At 40.9% G+C, this 17,992-nt stretch overlaps 1 protein-coding gene across 3 annotated transcripts in view; it reads right to left on the bottom strand.

Moving 5' to 3' along the window:
• The window catches only part of pcgf5b (polycomb group ring finger 5b), a 49,140-nt gene that overhangs the window by 20,410 nt on the left and 10,738 nt on the right, over positions 1–17,992 (bottom strand). For all 3 annotated transcript variants that reach the window (XM_063003840.1, XM_063003839.1, XM_063003841.1), the window contains exons 3-4: positions 6,195–6,291; positions 3,472–3,527 (exon numbers count right to left, since the gene is read on the bottom strand). In XM_063003840.1, coding sequence (XP_062859910.1) covers positions 3,472–3,527; positions 6,195–6,291 — 153 coding nt within the window. The remainder of the gene's footprint in view (positions 1–3,471; positions 3,528–6,194; positions 6,292–17,992) is intronic.

The following is a 17,992-nucleotide window of genomic DNA, read 5'->3' as shown; positions in this document are numbered from 1 at the left end:
TCCAGCCAATGGTGGATTGCCCCATGGGCAGCGTCCTTTGACCACTGATGAAGTTCTAGAAGATGACCAACTCAAACAGCAGCAATAGATGAGTGATCATCTCTGACTTTACATCTACAAGGTGGACCAACTAGGTAGGAGTGTCTAATAGAGTGGACAGTGAGTGGACACGGTATTTAAAAACTCCAGCAGCGCTGCTGTGTATTATCCACTCATACCAGCACAACACACACGAACCCACCACCACCATGTCAGTGTCACTGCAGTGCTGAGAATGATCCACCACCCAAATAATACCTGCTCTGTGGTGGTCCTGTGGTGGTCCTGACCATTAAAGAACAGAGTGAAAGCAGGTTAAAACGTATGTAGAGAAACAGATGGACTACAGTCAGTAATTGTAGAACTACAAAGTGCTTCTATATGGTAAGTGGAGCTGATAAAATGGACAGTAAGTGTAGAAACAAGGAGGTGGTTTTAATGTTATGGCTGATCAGTATATATTCTGTTTTGTTGTTTAATAATTAGTTTAGACTGTATGTAGAGTTCTTGTCAGCAGTTACCGTAGTGTTTAGTTTAGCCCTTAGCTTAAGTAGTTAGCATTTGTTTTAGCATTAGCATTTAACTCAGCTACATAATAATAATAATTAAATGTAGATAGCTCCCAGAATGCCTTGTGCAACAATTAATGTGTAAATATTAGTTGTATACAGTTTGATTTTAATGTAAAGATGTATGAAAAAATGTTTTGGTAATTGTGTGCAATGTTCTGCACCAGTGTACCAGTGGTGTGGGTATTGTACACATCTACCTTACATAGTAACTACTCTGTGGCTTTCAGATGATCAAGCTGTCTTAACAGCCAGTGTACCAGGAAAACATTTTCCACACCATTACACCACAAACACCAGCTTGAACTTTGACATGACAGGTTAATAACCCCATGAATTGTTGCAGTTTGTGCCAAATCTTGACCCTCTCATTAGCATCTGAGCAGCAGTGAGTCTGCGACCACTGTTACCTCAGGGTTTTTTTTTCTGGATAAAAGGAGCGGAGACCCAATATGGTGCAACTCTAATCCAAATGATTCAAGTTTTGATGTAAAAAATACATCATTTGAATTCCTTTAGCCTTCATGTTGGCTAGAAACAGTCGCTCTCATCTGAGCACTAAATTGAAAGTAATTTAGTGATAAATCAATAAAGAGCTTCCAAGCATCCATAAATTAATATGAATGAGTGATGAATCTAATTCAGTGCTGATGAAATGTACACCTGAAGATGCTGCAACAGTGAGAGTGAGGGAACCAAATCATTTTATTTAAAACTAATTGTGTTATTCTGTTTTGAAGAGTTAAACTAATGAACACATGCAGAACATTATATAGAAACTTCCTCTCTGTGCATCTGTTGTTTGCTAGGTGGACACTCTTACACTTCCTAAAAGATGCCTAAAGCTTTAATGTAACCTTTCATGTGCACACTGACTAAAATATAATTTTGCTTAAGAAAATCACATCAAAACAATCATTTAAGCATATACCGATCAGCCAAAACTTTAAAACCACCTCCTTGTTTCTACAGTCACTGTCCATTTTATCAGCTCCACTTACCATATAGAAGCACTTTGTAGCTCTACAATTACTGACTGTAGTCCATCTGTTTCACTGCATGCTTTGTTAGCCCCATTTCGAGCTGTTCTTCAATGGTCAGGACTCTCCCAGGACCACCACAGGACCACTACAGAGTAGGTATTATTGGGGTGGTGGATCGTTGTCAGCACTGCAGTGTGAAGTGTGTTGTGCTGGTATGAGTGGATCAGACACAGCAATGCTGATGGAGTTTTTAAACACCTCACTGTCACTGCTGGACTGAAAATAGTCCACCAACCAAAAACATCTAGCCAACAGAACCCTGCGGGCAGCGTCATGTGACCACTGATGAAGGTCTAGAAGATGACCAACTCAAACAGCAGCAATAGATGAGCGATCGTCTTTGACTTTACATCTACAAGGTGGACTAACTAGGTAGGAGTGTCTAATAGAGTGGACAGTGAGTGGACACGGTATTTAAAAACTCCAGCAGCGCTGCTGTGTCTGATCCACTCATCCCAGCACAACACACACTAACACATCACCACCTTGTCAGTGTCACTGCAGTGCTGAGAATGATCCACCACCCAAATAATACCGACCATTAAAGAACAGGGTGAAAGCAGGCTAAAAAGGTATGTAAAGAAAGAGATAGACTACAGTCAGTAATTGTAGAGGTGGTTTTAATGTTGTGGCTGATCAGTGTACAGTGCTATGTATTAAATTAGTTTTACTTGTTTCCCACCAGGGCAGAAGGTGGCACAGATACTAGAATGGAGGAAGCACATTTCCTCCAGCCACTGCACTCTGGTAAATGAGTAAATGTGTGGGTGTACTTCTGACTTTCTGACTGCTGCAAACTTGTTTAGGATAAAGTCGTTAGCAGTGACAAATAAATACATTTTTCCACCATAATTTTTAAACCACAGGCTAAATCACAAACAAATCTTCACAACACATATTACATAATATCATTCCTACTCCAAATTTCTTGGGTCAAGTAACTATAGTGCTAAAAAAAAGTAAGTTAAAGTACATATCACTACCCACCTCTCCTAACCAAAACGTAACCCAAAAAAGTGAACCACTGTAGGGCTGCCACTCTGCACTACTACTTGCATGACCACAGTTGGATTTGGTCCAGTCACTGGTTGGCGCAGTCTTGAAAAATGCCGTCTGCAGCAGTCAGAGGCCGATTGTAAAGATCTTTCAAAGAAAAGCTCAAAGTTCTCCAAAACCCAAATCATCAAAAGTTTGGGAATAATTAAAACTGGCACAAAACAAAAAGGTGGTTTGTACACTGTGCAAAGCTTTGATTTCATTACACTTCTTAATCGCGGAGATCTTGGAATACTGGATTCCTTAGCGAGGTCAGTTAGACCGCTGGGCTCATGATTTTTGCGTTCAAAGCACAAAAAGCTTCACATGTGAATGTGCAGTAACACTTACCACTTTGATTAAATCGTTTAGAATGTGAAGTAAGTTTTGAGTGAATGTGTAGGTTAGAATCTGGGCTCATTCTGTCGTTACTGTACGTTGGACTTAATGAGACGTGGCTACCTCTAACTATTTTATTTCTGCTATAAGTTTAAGCACATTGCTTGTGTACGGAACACCATAAACACATGTTGCACTTTGTTTACTATAGAGAACTTAAACCCTGACATAAAGACATAAACCCTGTTTTCATTTAGTTTTGTGCCACATTATTATGCCATACAGTTTGTTGTTAAAATAAAAGAAGCGTAAATGAGATTCTAAATAAAAAATTTTGAGGGGAAAATAATCGTTAGATTAATCGACTAATCGATAAAATAGTCTATAGATTAATCGATAGAAAAATAGTCGTTAGTGGCAGCCCTAAACCAGTGTAGTGCACTTACTTTCTCGAAGTCCAGGCACAAGCTTAAATATGATTTCTTCTAATGTGTTGTCCAACCTTTGTTAGAGAGAAAACAGAAAAAAAGCAGCAGTTAAATCTAGCATCATTTAGCAAATCGTCCCAAAAGTAAACATTGATGTATGTTGATATCGCTAATACACAGTACCATTAAATGTGTGATACTACTGTCTGTGCTCATACTGTAACAGACTCGACTTGGCTTGGCTGGAGGGGCTCGGTTATGGAATCATGCCGGCAGAGGGGGCACAGAGGCGCAGACGATTGACATGTCTGTTCTCTTTAACTGTGCCTTGTTGAGCGTTAATTTGCTCCATGTGGGAGAGTTTCTATATATTACTGATTCTTCATCACAGATTTGCCAGCTCCTCGGTTGGGAAACCTGCTTGCTCTTGAAAGCGTGATGATGGGCTCGGCCCGGTCCGGTTTTCTGCTGGCGTAAGAAGCCAACACACTTTCTTTCTTTTTAGGAACTCCAGTCTAACAGTACTATTCAGGCATCATGAGGGAACCCACCCTGGATGGGTGAGCTGCCCCAAAGGCATGACGGTCCCCAATTTGAACCCATGCTGGGGTGGGTGTCGCTTATATGCTTGTTCTGGGTTTCCTTTCTTTCCTCTTACTCTGAGAACTGGGTTGTGTAGCATCTAGCCATATTGTGACAACCAGTTTTAATTTGTGCTCTATCCCTGTTCTATCCACTTTGTCCTTTGTATGTATTTGTTATTTTGTTCCCATTGTTTTGACCAGTGCAAAGGGTGTCAGGGTTGCCATTTACAGCGGAAGCATTAGCTTTATAAAGCATTTAAATTAGCTGTAATGTATCACTGCCAATTATTAACTGCATGACCTGTCTAAAAGAAAACACATTATTATTTGTCCCATTCATCTGATTCTGACATCTAAAAAGCTAAATGGGCAAATTATTAGTTACGTATGACATTTCTTCCCAAATATCTATAATGTTTGATATAATATCTGACACACAAAGACTCTCAGGTAAGGATTCCACCTTGTCACCTGGAGTTACTGTCAAATTAAGAACCTCTTAAGAAACTCTTCCTCTAACTGGGTGAACAATTCAGTTTGTGTCGGTGAGTGTTTATTTCAGTGTTTCAGCTCCTGTTCCACACGATCCCACAAGGTTTTAATGGAACTGAGGTAGAGTGATTATTTAGGTTGTTTAAAGCCACCCAGTGTTTCATCAGTGTTATTAATGTTCCAGCTTAGTTCCTGTCCTGGACCATAGTGGTATCAGTGTTCTGCTTTCCTCTGACAGGAAGCACAAATGGATTATGTGGACATGTAGAACTTTTTACAGATGAAACAAACCCTGAATACAGTTCAAGTTTTTTGGATATCTGCTCACAACTTCACAACAGCAGTCCCACCACTGCAGAATGTCAGTGTCCTCAAACTTAAATCTCAGCGGTGCTACTGACCTGACTAGGCTTCAAGCAAACACAGTGTGGCCGTGTCTAAGAACGGGAAGGTCAGACGGGGCTCTCCTTGTTGCCCCTGTGCTATGCAATTCATGGGACTGGTCAAGGCACTGGCACGAGTAGTGGAGGATTCACTTATTGCATAACATGACCATCCACATGTGATGCAGCTCTGTGTGGTAACCTGCCTCTTACTGGTGACACAAAGCAGCCAGCGACTACACACATTTCAAAGGGAGAGCGTGCAAGTCTGCATTTCTCTCTAGCCAAAACAGGGTCGTGCATGCAGCAGTGGTAGCTCTGTGATTATGTTAATAGACTAGTAATCAGAATGTAGCTGATTTGAGCCCCACCATCATCAAGTTGCCACTGTTGAGTCCCTGTGCAAGGCCCTTAACCCTCAATTGCTCAAATTATATTTGGTTACAATTGTAAGTAGAGATGGAAAAATCGGTCGGCTATGTATCGGTATCGGCCGATTTTTAATCAAAATATGCGATCAGCGATCAGCCGATATTTCTTACATTTAGCCGATCCCGAGAGCCGATCACGAGCGGCTAAAGAAACAGTTTATGGTGTTTAATTATTGCTGTATTGACTGTTTAATTTACTGTTTAAAAACGATTCGAGTTCGTTTTAAAACAATTCAAGATCTACATTTAATGGTTGCAGTTTTTCGTTTAAAATAACCCAGAGTCTGCGTTTAATGACTGCAGTTTTTACTGCATTTATTTAATTTACTTTTTTCGTTTTAAATTAATTAATGGTCTAAATATAATCATTGCACTATTGGCTGTATTTGTTTGATTTACTTTGTTTATTTACTGCTAATTTTGTTAAAGACATTATGCTGTTTCACATAAGTTCGTTAAAAATGGTAATAAACCAGTTTAGACCATGTTTCATGTGCTAAAAATTGCATGTTGCCCTGCCATGGCATATAGCCCCGCCCTCGATCGGTATCGGCCATCGGCCGATAGCGCTGAAAGGGGATCGGAATCAGCCTCAAAAACACTGATCGGTCCATCTCTAATTGTAAGTAGCTTTGGATAAAATCACTTGCTGAATGCTGTAAATGTAAAGTGGACATAAGTAAATTGGAAGATAAAAATGTGGAACATGCAAATAAAAGTAATAGAGCTATGGGGCTTATGTGCAGTAGCGAACAATACAGAAATCCGATACAGACGTCACCATTTTTTATCATGCACTAGTATAAGATTTAAGGCTTAGAGACACACAAACACTAAGCGAAAACTCTTACCTCAACATTTCCAGTGGATTTGTTTCATGGACTTGGATTCCACATTTGGGACACTCGTTGCTGTCTTCAAAATGCTGGACGATGCAACTTTTACAAACTAAGATAAAGTGTAAAGAGAAATGACATATAATTACAAACTTGGTTGATCTATATTCCAAACATTGACACATTAAATTAATGTAAATTAATCAAATATTTCCACTAATCAACTTCATTGTTTAGTGTATATATACTGATCAGCCATAACATTAAAACCACCTCCTTGTTTCTACACTCACTGTCCATTTTATCAGCTCCACTTACCATATAGAAGCACTTTGTAGTCCTACAATTACTGACTGTAGTCCATCTATTTCTCTACATACCTTTTTAGCCTGCTTTCACCCTGTTCTATAATGGTCAGGACCCCCACAGGACCACCACAGAGCAGGTATTATTTGGGTGGTGGATCATTCTCAGCACTGCAGTGACATGGTTGGTGGTGTGTTTGTGTGTGTTGTGCTGGTATGAGTGGATAAGACACAGCAGTGCTGCTGGAGTTTTTAAACACCTCACTGTCACTGCTGGACTGAGAATAGTCCACCAACCAAAAACATCTAGCCAACAGCGCCCCATGGGCAGCGTCCTGAGACCACTGATGAAGGTCTAGAAGATGACCAACTCCAACAGCAGCACTAGATGAGCAATCATCTCTGACTTTACATCTACAAGGTGGACCAACTAGGTAGGAGTGTCTAATAGAGTGGACAGTGAGTGGACACGGTATTTAAAAACTCCAGCAGCACTGCTGTGTCTGATCCACTCATACCAGCACAACACACACTAACACACCACCACCATGTCAGTGTCACTGCAGTGCTGAGAATCATCCACCACCTAAATAATACCTGCTCTGTGGTGGTCCTGTGGGGGTCCTGACCATTAAAGAACAGGGTGAAAGCAGGCTAAAAAAGTACGTAGAGAAACAGATGGACTACAGTCAGTAATTGTAGAACTACTAAGTGCTTCTATATGGTAAGTGGAGCTGATAAAATTGACAGCGAGTGAACCAAGGAGGTGGTTTTAATGTTATGGATGATCAGTGCATATCAGTGCATACAGTATATATACAATCCAAAAAAGTTGGAACAGGGGCATGTTCACTGTGTTACATAACCTCTACTTTTAACAACACTTTGTAATTACTTGGGAATTGAAGACACCCTTTGTTGTAACTGTAAAAGTGGATTTTTTTCTATTCTCACTTGATATAAAACACAACACAACAGTCCCAAGTCCTCATTGTCATATACTGTGTTTCGTAATGTGCCACCCATTTTCAATAAAAGACAGGTCTTAAAGACAGGTCAGTTTTCCACCTGCACCCTTTTACTACAAAGCCACACTGTATTGCTGATACAAGCAGGAAATTCCCGAAAAAACAGCGTTGCTTCAAAATGTAGATGCACCCCTAAGCATTAATAGAGAATTTACAGATGTGTCATTGGCACAAAGACACCCAGTACCTAACAGATGCTGTGTTTTGAATGCATTGGTAGCACTCAGGATAAGCCTTTTACTCCTGGGACTTGAGAAAACAAAATTCATTACAGTGGACCCTTGACTTACGAATTTAATTGGTTCCGAAGGGCTGTTCTTAAGTTAAAATGTTCGTTAGTTAAACCTATTTATCCTATAAGAAATGTAAATAGAATTAATCCATGCCAGACCTCCCAAACCCCCCCCCCCCCCTTATCTAACCTTTCTAATGTCTTAAAAGGTATTTTTTTTTATAAATACAAGTTTATTTTTCCTTAAATCTTAAATTATAGAATAGACATTCCTGTAGTAAATAATAATAAACAATACACAGTAATACTGTAAAACACACACCACATTTCAGTACAGTACGTGTGCTGTACCATACACCATAATACATTTCCTTCTTTATTTATAAAATGTATCTACCAGAAACAACAATAACTCTCATAGTTCTCTATTATTTCCTTCTTTATTTTAATAGTATTGTACTTTACTCAGCGGACTTCCTTCTTCTCTCTCACTCACTGTCCCTGCTGTCTGATACACAGTGACATCTACTGGCAGGAGTAATTATACAACAACAAATAGTGATTTTCTCACCACTGCGTTTTCTCTGCACCGTATTTGGGGCCATTTGAATTTTGAATTTTACAAAATATAAAGATAACACGGAAAAACACCGTCCACTGTCCAAATGTTCACTCACTGTATATATATAGAGAGAGAGACACTCTGAGTCAACTTGTTCGTGACATCATGTGTTTTGCAAATTTCGGTTCGTTTTGTGGTGAACCTGTAAAAAGGTTTACAAATCATTGTCTTCTTATTGTTTTATTAAACTATTACCTCCTGTCCAAATTTTTATGGAATTGGGTTTGTTCCAATTGATTCATTCTGGAAAGTAATTTATTTATCATTAGTAAATGCCGGGGCGGCACGGTGGGTAGCACTGTCGCCTCACAGCAGGAAGGTGCTGGGTTCGATCCCCGGGCAGGGCGGTCCGGATCCTATCTGTGCGGAGTTTGCATGTTCTCCCCGTGTCTGTGTGGGTTTCCTACGGGAGCTCCGGTTTCCTCCCACAGTCCAAAAACATGCAGTCAGGTTAATTGGAGACACTGAATTGCCCTATAGGAGAATGGGTGTGTGTTTGTGTGTATGTGTGTCTGCCCTGCGATGGACTGGCGCCCTGTCCAGTGTGTTACTGTGTGTCTTGCGCCCATTGAAAAGCTGGGATAGGCTCCAGCACCCCCCGCAACCCTAATTGGATAAGCGGTTAAGAAAGTGAGTGAGTGCCGCTCAGGTGGAGCAGCGGTAAAGTACGCTAGCGCACCAGAGTTGGGGTCTCGAATACAATGTATCGAATCTCAGCTCTGCCTTCCGACTGGGCTGGGCGGCTGCATGAACAACGATTGGTTGTTGTTCAGGGTTAGGGGTAAAAAGTCGGATCATAGGTCCTCATAACTGGTGCAACTGCGGCCCCTGCTGGCTGACTGATGGCGCCTGCACAGGGCTGAGGAATAATGCTGATGGGGGTGTGGCCCTCCGTACACAGTGCCCGTCGATGTATAAACTCGACTCGTGCAGGTGAAAAATGCAGTCTGTACTGACTGTACGTGCCGAAGGGGGCCTATGTCAGTTGAGAGGCGTCCTCAGTCAGTGGTGAAAGGTCAAATCAGTATAGAGGACGCATTCAGGGTAATTGGACACGACTAGATTAGGGGAGAAAATTGGAAAAAAAAAAAAAAGAAAAAGAAAGTGAGTGAGTGAGAGTGAATAAAAGCCTTCCCAGAAACACCAGGCAGAGTGCAGGAATGCATGAGAGCAGGGCTACAATCCACTGCAGGGCATCACACACTCACTCATTTTTCTACTTGCTTATATCGTAGGACAGTTCAAATGTCATTTCCTTACAGACAGTGAATGTAGGCAAGAGCTAAACTCAGACCCCTGAGCACCAGTACTACCCGCTCCAATTGTGCAAACCATGCAAGATTTCTTTTGCAACATTTACTTGGCTTTCTGAAGAAACTTGACCACGAATTCTTCTGCCAATTTTGTTTTGTCATCGTCTGAATGTCTGCCAAAACAGCGTTTGGCTGTCTGTGCCAGTGCTGTAATCTCTTATGCTGACCTTTAGTTTTACAATTCTGGGAAATAGAATACGTGCAGTTGGAGGACTGAAATCTGCATATCTGTGTGAGTATGTAAGCAGAAGTGAGCATGTAGTCTGGCACTGAGATAAAGAGCTGAGCTGAACCTATCACATACACCCAACCAACTGCAGAAACTCAATGCAATGGTTTATTACTGATGGAATAAAGCTGCTTTCAGAGCCAGATGAGGAATCACCTCATTGCTCCTGTGACATTTACATTTATGGCATTTAGTGAACGCTTCTATCCAAAGCAACTTACAACTGTGGCTGAATACAATTCAAGCAATTAAAGGTTAAGGGCCTTGCTCAGAGGCCCAACAGTGGCAACTTGTCCTTCTAATTACTAGTGCCTTAACTACTAGGCCATCATTGCCCTACAATGGTCTTATAATAAGTCCTAGTGTTAAGTGATGGAAGAATACGGAGTGAGATGAGTAGTATAGAAGGAGGCCTTTTACTAGCCTGCAACCTTCTTTGGTCAGAAATTAACTGAATACAGTAGACCCTTGAGTTACGAACGGTTTACCATACGAACATTTTGTGTTATGAAAGATCTTTTTCAACTTAAGGTACAAACAAATTTCAGATTACAAACCAAAATTCATGAAACACGTGACGTCACGAACAAGTCGACTCCGAGCGTCTCTCTTTCTATATATATATATATACACAGTGAGCAAACATCCGGCCAGCGAACGGTGTTTTTCCAGTGTTTTCTTTATATTTTGTCAAATTCAAAATTAAAATGTCCCCAAAGAATGTGCAGAGAAAGCGCAGTGCGGAGAAAATGAACAAATCTATTACTATATGTTGTGTTGTATAATTACTCCTGCCAGTAGCTGTCACTGTGTATCCGACAGAGGGGACAGTGAGTAAGAGAGAAGAAGGAAGTTATTCTTTCCTGCAATTACACCTACAAAATACAACATTATTGAAATAAAGAAGGAAATAATAGAGAGTTATTGAGAGTAATATGAGAGTTATTGTTGTTTCTGGTAGATACATTTTATTAAAAAAAAGAAGGAAATGTATTATAGTGTATGATTCAGCACACGTACTGATCTGAGTGTTTTATGTACAGTACTACTGTGTATGTTGTTTATTATTGTTTACTACAGGAATGTATATTCTATTATTTAAGATTTAAGGGAATATTTAGTTGTATTTATAACAAAAAAGACCATTTAAGACATTAGAGAGGTTAGGTGAGGGGGGTTTGGGAGGTCTGGCACGGATTAATTCTATTTACATTATTTCTTACGGGAAAAATAGGTTTAACTAACGAACATTTTGATTTAAGAACAGCCCCTCGGAACCAATTAAATTCGTAAGTCAAGGGTCTACTGTATATCCAGATAGTATCAATGCAAAAAGGGGAAGTTTTATAGACAAACATAGGAAGTTAAATAAGTCATTGTGAAAAACAAAAAGTGGCTTTTAATAGGGAATTGTCACCTTTTCAACAAGTCAGATTTTCAAACTTCTGCTAATGCCAAGTTCACACTACGACTATCGGAGCTGACAGATCGCTGTACAGTTCACACTACACAAGTGGATCTCTAGTAATCAGGAGTCTTTTCAGTCGTTGTGTATTTCACATTACACGACTGATCGGTGATAGGAGATTACACACTACACCATCTACCATCAGGAGGAATCGCAGATGAGTCTGTCCAGTCTCCCAAAATACGTTTTGTCACAAAAGTGACAAGGGGTTTAATCATACCACGTCCAAAAACGCACGTCAACAAGAAGCGAGTGATCAGTTGCTTGTGCGCTGATGTGCCGCGTGAAAGTAAAGAGGAAAAATAAATGAATCAGAGTGGATTTGGCTACGTGACCAGCAGGAATAGTCTGTTCTGTAGTGAGTTGGAGGTAAATAAATACTTTTGCAATGCAGTGTTGGTATTGTGGTTTGGCGTGGACGATAAGGTCACAAATACTGTAAAGCTTGTGTGTGTGCTGATGTATTCTGATAGAAACTACATAATGCCCCTGTCCCATGTTTTTACAACTCCTCCTTCTCCCCTGGGTTTTCCATCACCTCGTATCTTGCTTTCTTATTGGATGCAGTTCGACATAGCACTCGCTGCCACTCGCCACCTGCTCGCAATGCTTTTCACACTACAGGTCTCTTCTGCCAATCAGGGTCCTTACACAGCATATAAAGACCCACCCACCCACATATAGTCCGGTCCCCACCCTGCAGATACGGTGGCCAATTAGTATCTGCTGCAGGCACTGCCAATTATGCCTGCCAGATGGCGCCCAGCCGACCGGTGGCAACGCCGAGCCTTGAACCCGCACACTACAGGATTTTGACTCGCCGTCAGGTCCAGATATTTTACATGCTAGAGCCACTCGGATCGAGTCGATAAACAGTTAGTGATCAGTAGCCGAGTTTCAATCCCAGAGCGAACGTCGAGTTGCCTCCGAGCTGCCACATCTATACACTGTTTAGGCGACCTGTCGGCGAGTGAAAATCAGGGCATAAATCGTGTAGTGTGAACTAGGCATAAAGCTGCCCCAGCCGAGTGGTTAAGGTACTGGACTATTAGGTCGCTGGTTCAAACCCCACCACTGCTGGGTTGCTGCTAAACCCTCAATTGCTCAGACTGTATGCTGTCACAGTACTGTAAGTCGCTTTGGATTAAGGCGTCTGCTAAATGCCATAAATGTAAATATAATTGATGTGTCACCTCTGCTGTTATTGTAAGGTGCAAATGTCTAGATGCAACAACTCAGGCGATTTTTATGCACTTTGCACTTCCACACTTGTCGGCCTTTTATTTAAATTGAAGTAGTTTGAAAGCCACAACACAAAAAAAGGTTCGTTCAGGGCTCGATTGTACACTGGATTTCCAAAACTAAAATCACCATGCTTAGTGCCAGTTATTGACTGGAAAAGCGAAAAGCACTTGACTCTGGAGCAGTGGAAATGTATTCTCTGGAGTAAATGCATCACACCCAACCATCTGGAAGTTTGGCAACAAAACAAATCTGGGTTTGGCAGATACCAGAAGACGCTTCTTGCCTGAATGCATGGTGCATACTTTACAGTTTGTTGAAGGTAAAATACTAGTACGGTCATGTATGGGTTACTGTTGTTCACTTTACTACCAGATTTGTAAAATAGCAATGACTGCAGTGTATTATCACATTGTAAGAAATGATGTTCTTACCACTTTGTGGCAGCAGTTTTTGCAAAGAATCGTTCCTGCTTTGGCATGACAGTGCCCTTGTGTACAAAGTGAGTGGCATGAAGAGATGGTTACATGGCCAGCCTTCAAAGTCTTTTAACATTTCATGCTTTAATAGACTGTGGGAGCATTGACAGGAGGTATAAATGTACTTACCCATTGACTAGACAATGAGTGTACCTAGATTATATAAGCTTAGGATGCTAACAACCACCTTAGAGTAATTATTATTAGTATCGTTTTTCTTTATTGCAGGTTTAAATGATTCCAATCCCAGCAAGACTAAGCTCACTAATACACAGACAGCACTGCTTCAATTTTCTCTTCTTGTACATTTTGGGATTATTTGTAAATATTTCTCAACATCACTTATTGGAAAACCGCCTCAGTTAAACACTGATGTGGAAACACTGCCATCTAGTGGCGGGATCTGATCACTTTGCGGGTCACAACATCAGCATGCATTGTGGGAGATGCAGTTTATGTACGATTTTACAGTGTATTTTAAGACAATCATACATCTTTTAATCCCTCGCGGGCCACATAAAATGACGTAGTGTGCTGGATTTGGCCCGCGGGCCTTGAGTTTGACACATGTGCTCTACATGATTATAATCTTTTTAATAAAAATGTAGCCATATGGTACCCAGTCCGTCGAATAGAAAAGACATTTGTGTATTTCACTATTTGTGGGTTCCAAGTTAGCTTAGGCTGCTAACAACCACCTTAGAGTAATTATTATTAGTATTGTTTTTCTTTATTGCAGGTTTAAATGATTCCAATCCCAGCAAGACTAAGCTCACTAATACACAGACAGCACTGAGACTTAGTGATAGTGATGAAAGTCTGAAGAAAGGGGTTGAATAGCCTCCCATTAGGCCACTGAACAAATTATAAGTGAGTGTATATCCACCTGACTGTACACTAGAGACAAACTTAAACATACAGCTTACACCTTCACAGAGGAATACATAATACGTATCATCACTCACCACATTTCAGCAGTGTGCCGTGTTCAAGCAACACATTCACACCTACATGTATGGCATTTAGCAGATGCTTTTATCCAAAGCGACTTACAGTGTACAGTCTAAGCAATTGAGGGTTAAGGGCACAAGGGCCCAACAGTGGCAACCTGGCAGTGGTGGGTTCTGAACCAGCAACCTTTTGATTGCTAGTCCAGTTTCTTAACCACTAGACTACAACTGCCCTTATTTTTGAATAAGATCAACTTAATTTCATTTGCTAATATACAACCCCAAATCAGTTGGAACAGTATGGAAATTGCAAATAATAAAAAAAAAAAACAGAGTTTCTTACATTTACTTTGACTTTTATTTGATTTCAGACAGGATGAACCTGAGATATTTTATGTTTTATCTGCTCAACTTCATTTCATTTATTAATTCCATTTAATTCCGTCAATTAACGTCCATTCCTGCATTTCAGTCCTGCAACACATTCCAAAAAAAGTTGGGACGGGGGCAATTTAGGGCTTGTAATGAGGTGAAAAAACGAAATAATGATGCGATTCGAAACAGGTGATTGTAATCATGGTTTGGTACAAAAGCAGCATCCAGTCTTTGAGTCTTTGATGAGCAATGATGATCAGAGGATCTCCAGTTTATCAACAAATGTGTGAATTTCAGTGAGTAAAGGCCAAGTGCACAAGCTTAAGCTGAACACCCATGATCTTTGATCCCTCAGACGGCATCAAGAACCGCCACGCAACAATAGCTGATATAACCACATGGGTGAGGGATTAGTTTATCAAACTTTCATCAAGCACTACAATACAGAGTTACATTCACAAATGCCACTTAAAACTTTACTGTGCAAAAAAGAAGCCTTATGTTAACCATGTCCAGAAGTGGCGTCGACTTCTCTGGGCTCGAAGGCATCTAGGATGGACCATCACACAGTGGAAACGTGTATTGTGGTCTGATGAATCAGCATTCCAGGACTTTTTTGGAAGAAATGGACACTGTGTGCTCTGGACAAAAGATGAAAAGGACCATCCAGACTGTTATCAGGAACAAGTCCAAAAGCCAGGGTCTGTCATGGTATGGGGTCGTGTCAGTGCCCCTGGCAAAGGTCATTTACACTTCTGTGATGGCAGCATTAATGCAGAAAAGTACACTGAGATCTTAGAGCAAAATGCGTTTAAGACGTCCTTTTTTAGGGACGTCCAGCATTTTTCAACAAGAAAATGCAAAACCACATACTGCACACATTACAAAGGCATGGCTGCGGAAGAAGAGGGTACGGGTGCTGGACTGGCCTGCCTGCAGTCCTGACCTGTCCCCAAAAGAGAATTTTGAAAGGAAAAATGCGACAATGACGACCCCGTACTGTTGCACCTCTTAAGACGTGTTTGCAGGAGGAATGGGACAAAATAAAAGCTGAAACACTAAATCACTTGGTATCCTTGGTGCCAAAACGTCCTTTTAAGTGGTGAAAAGGAATGGTAACATTACAAAGTGGTAAATGCTTTACTGTCCCAACTTTTTTTGGAATGTGTTGCAGGTCTGAAATGCAGGAATGGATGTTTATTAATAAATGAAATGAAGTTGAGCAGATAAAACATGAAATATCTCAGGTTCATCCTGTCTGCAAATAAATCAGTAAGTCAAACTAATTGTCAATATCAAATGCAGCACCCCCATACAGGCCCGATTAAAGCAGCCTGTAGGCACATTAGAAGAGTGTCTTGTTTCTTTTGGATTACAGTTGGTGGAAAGATAAGACACAGACTCCTACAAACAAACAATCACAACACAAAAAGCTCATTGTGGGAGAGATATTTGTTGTCATGGTGACTGAGGCTCCAGATATCAGCATTCACCCTGAGGACTACAGATGTGTTTATCTGTTAGGACGCCTTCGACTTTACCATTTCATTAAATCAAACACGCGAGACGATTAAAATATACACAGTTCTCGCCTACTGACACACACGAACCACATTAGCTTCACGATCAAATATTTACTGTTAGCCAACATCTTTCTGTAGAAGATTGGGGGAGATCACAATGCTAACCGCTTCCAGGTAATTCAGTTTTTTAATAACATTATATTTAAAATTTATAAATAACTTGGCGCTCCGGTGGCTTAGGGGTAAAACGCTCTAGAACAGTGGTCCCCAACCACCGGGCCGTGGACTGGTACCGGTTCATGGGTCATTTATTACCGGGCCGCACAGAAAGAATAAATAATTAGAGATCGCTACAAGAGCAATGAAAACACTACTTTTGTATGGGTGTTATTGTCTCCAATCACCTCTAGGTGGGAGTGTCTCATTGCAGCGAAAAAAGCTCATTTGTGAGTAGTACAGTTACTCTATTTTAAATCCCCCCACCCTTGCTGGTCCACGAAATTATATCTTATATGAAACCGGTCCGTGGTGCAAAAAATGGTTGGGGAGCGCTGCTCTAGAACACCAGAGCTGACATCTCAAGACTGCAAGTTTGAATCTCAGCTGTAGGGCAGTTGTAACCTAGCAGGTAAGGTACTGGACTAGTAATCGAAAGGTCGCTGGTTCAAGCCACTGCAAGCTTGACACTATTTGGCCCTTAAGCAAGGCCCTTAACCATCAATCACATTTAAAGCTCTACATGGTCTAGCACCCTCTTACATCACCGATTTACTCCAAGTCTACAATCCCACCCGCACTCTTAGGTCTTCCTCAGCCTTCCAGCTTTCTATTCCTTTTGTCCGCCTGTCGACTATGGGTGCGAGGGCTTTTAGCCACTCTGCCCCTTCTCTCTGGAACACCCTCCCAATCCATATCCATATTATCAATTGTTTCTCTACTTTTAAATCCCAACTTAAAACTCACCTCTTCAAGCTAGCCTACTACTAAACTTGATTGGTACTACTACCCCCAATATTTGTCTAACAGTGATTACATTTGACTGTTTAGAGATTGTATTGATTTTATGGGTCAGTTTTTACTGTTTTTTATTTTTATTTTATTGTATTTATCTTTATTGATTTCTATTAGATTTTACGGGGGTATTGATGTCTGTTACTTTCTAGCTTTTGTAATGGATTATTATTATTATTATTTAATTTGCTTAGACAGTATACTGTCACAGTACTGTAAGTCGCTTTGGATAAAAGCGTCTGCTAAATGCCAAAAATGTAAATGTAAATGTATGCTCTGCTACCGGCAGGTCAGGCACTTATACTTAATTGACTGTTTAGAGCACTTCTGTAAGTCGCTCTGGATAAGAGCGTCTGCTAAATGCTGAAAATGTAAATGTAAATGTAATTGGCTCGTCCGAGGATGGGAATGCTGGTGGACATTTAACCTAACTGCTGCAGTTACGACCTCTGCTGGCTGATTAATGGTGCCCGCACAGAGACGGGGGATAATGGAGATAATGGGTGGTTGACTCTCTATGCGCAATACGCATCTCCATATGAACCTGCCTCATGCAGGTGGAAATAAAAGCGTGTCAGAGAGGGCGTGTGATAGTCAGGGCTCTTCATGGTCAGGAGTGGAAGACCGCAGCAATAAAGATGCAGTATGATTGGGTAATTGGATACAACTAGATTGGAAGAAAAATTAGAAATACCTGAATATCACTGAATACTGAATATCTGATGGGAATGAACATTTTCCCCACAATAAATCAAATTATTGGGATTTCGAATACATCGTATCGAATCTTAGCTCTGCCATCCAGCTGGGCTGAGCGGCCACATGAACAACGATTGGCCTGTTGTTCATATAGGGCTGGGGTATTAAGCCAGATAGGGTCTCCTCGTAACTGATGCACTACGACCTCTGCTGGCTGATTGATGGCGCCTGCACAGAGGCGGGGAAAGAGTGAGGATCAGGGTGTGTCTCTCCGTACACAAGGCTGATTCACATACATGCACTCGCCTAGTGGGTGATAAAATGCATACGAATACTG

The sequence above is a fragment of the Trichomycterus rosablanca genome, chromosome 10 (genome assembly GCF_030014385.1).
Source record: "Trichomycterus rosablanca isolate fTriRos1 chromosome 10, fTriRos1.hap1, whole genome shotgun sequence".
Lineage (NCBI taxonomy): Eukaryota > Metazoa > Chordata > Actinopteri > Siluriformes > Trichomycteridae > Trichomycterus > Trichomycterus rosablanca.
Note: the sequence above shows the minus strand (reverse complement) of the source record. Positions and strands in the feature narration are given on the sequence as shown.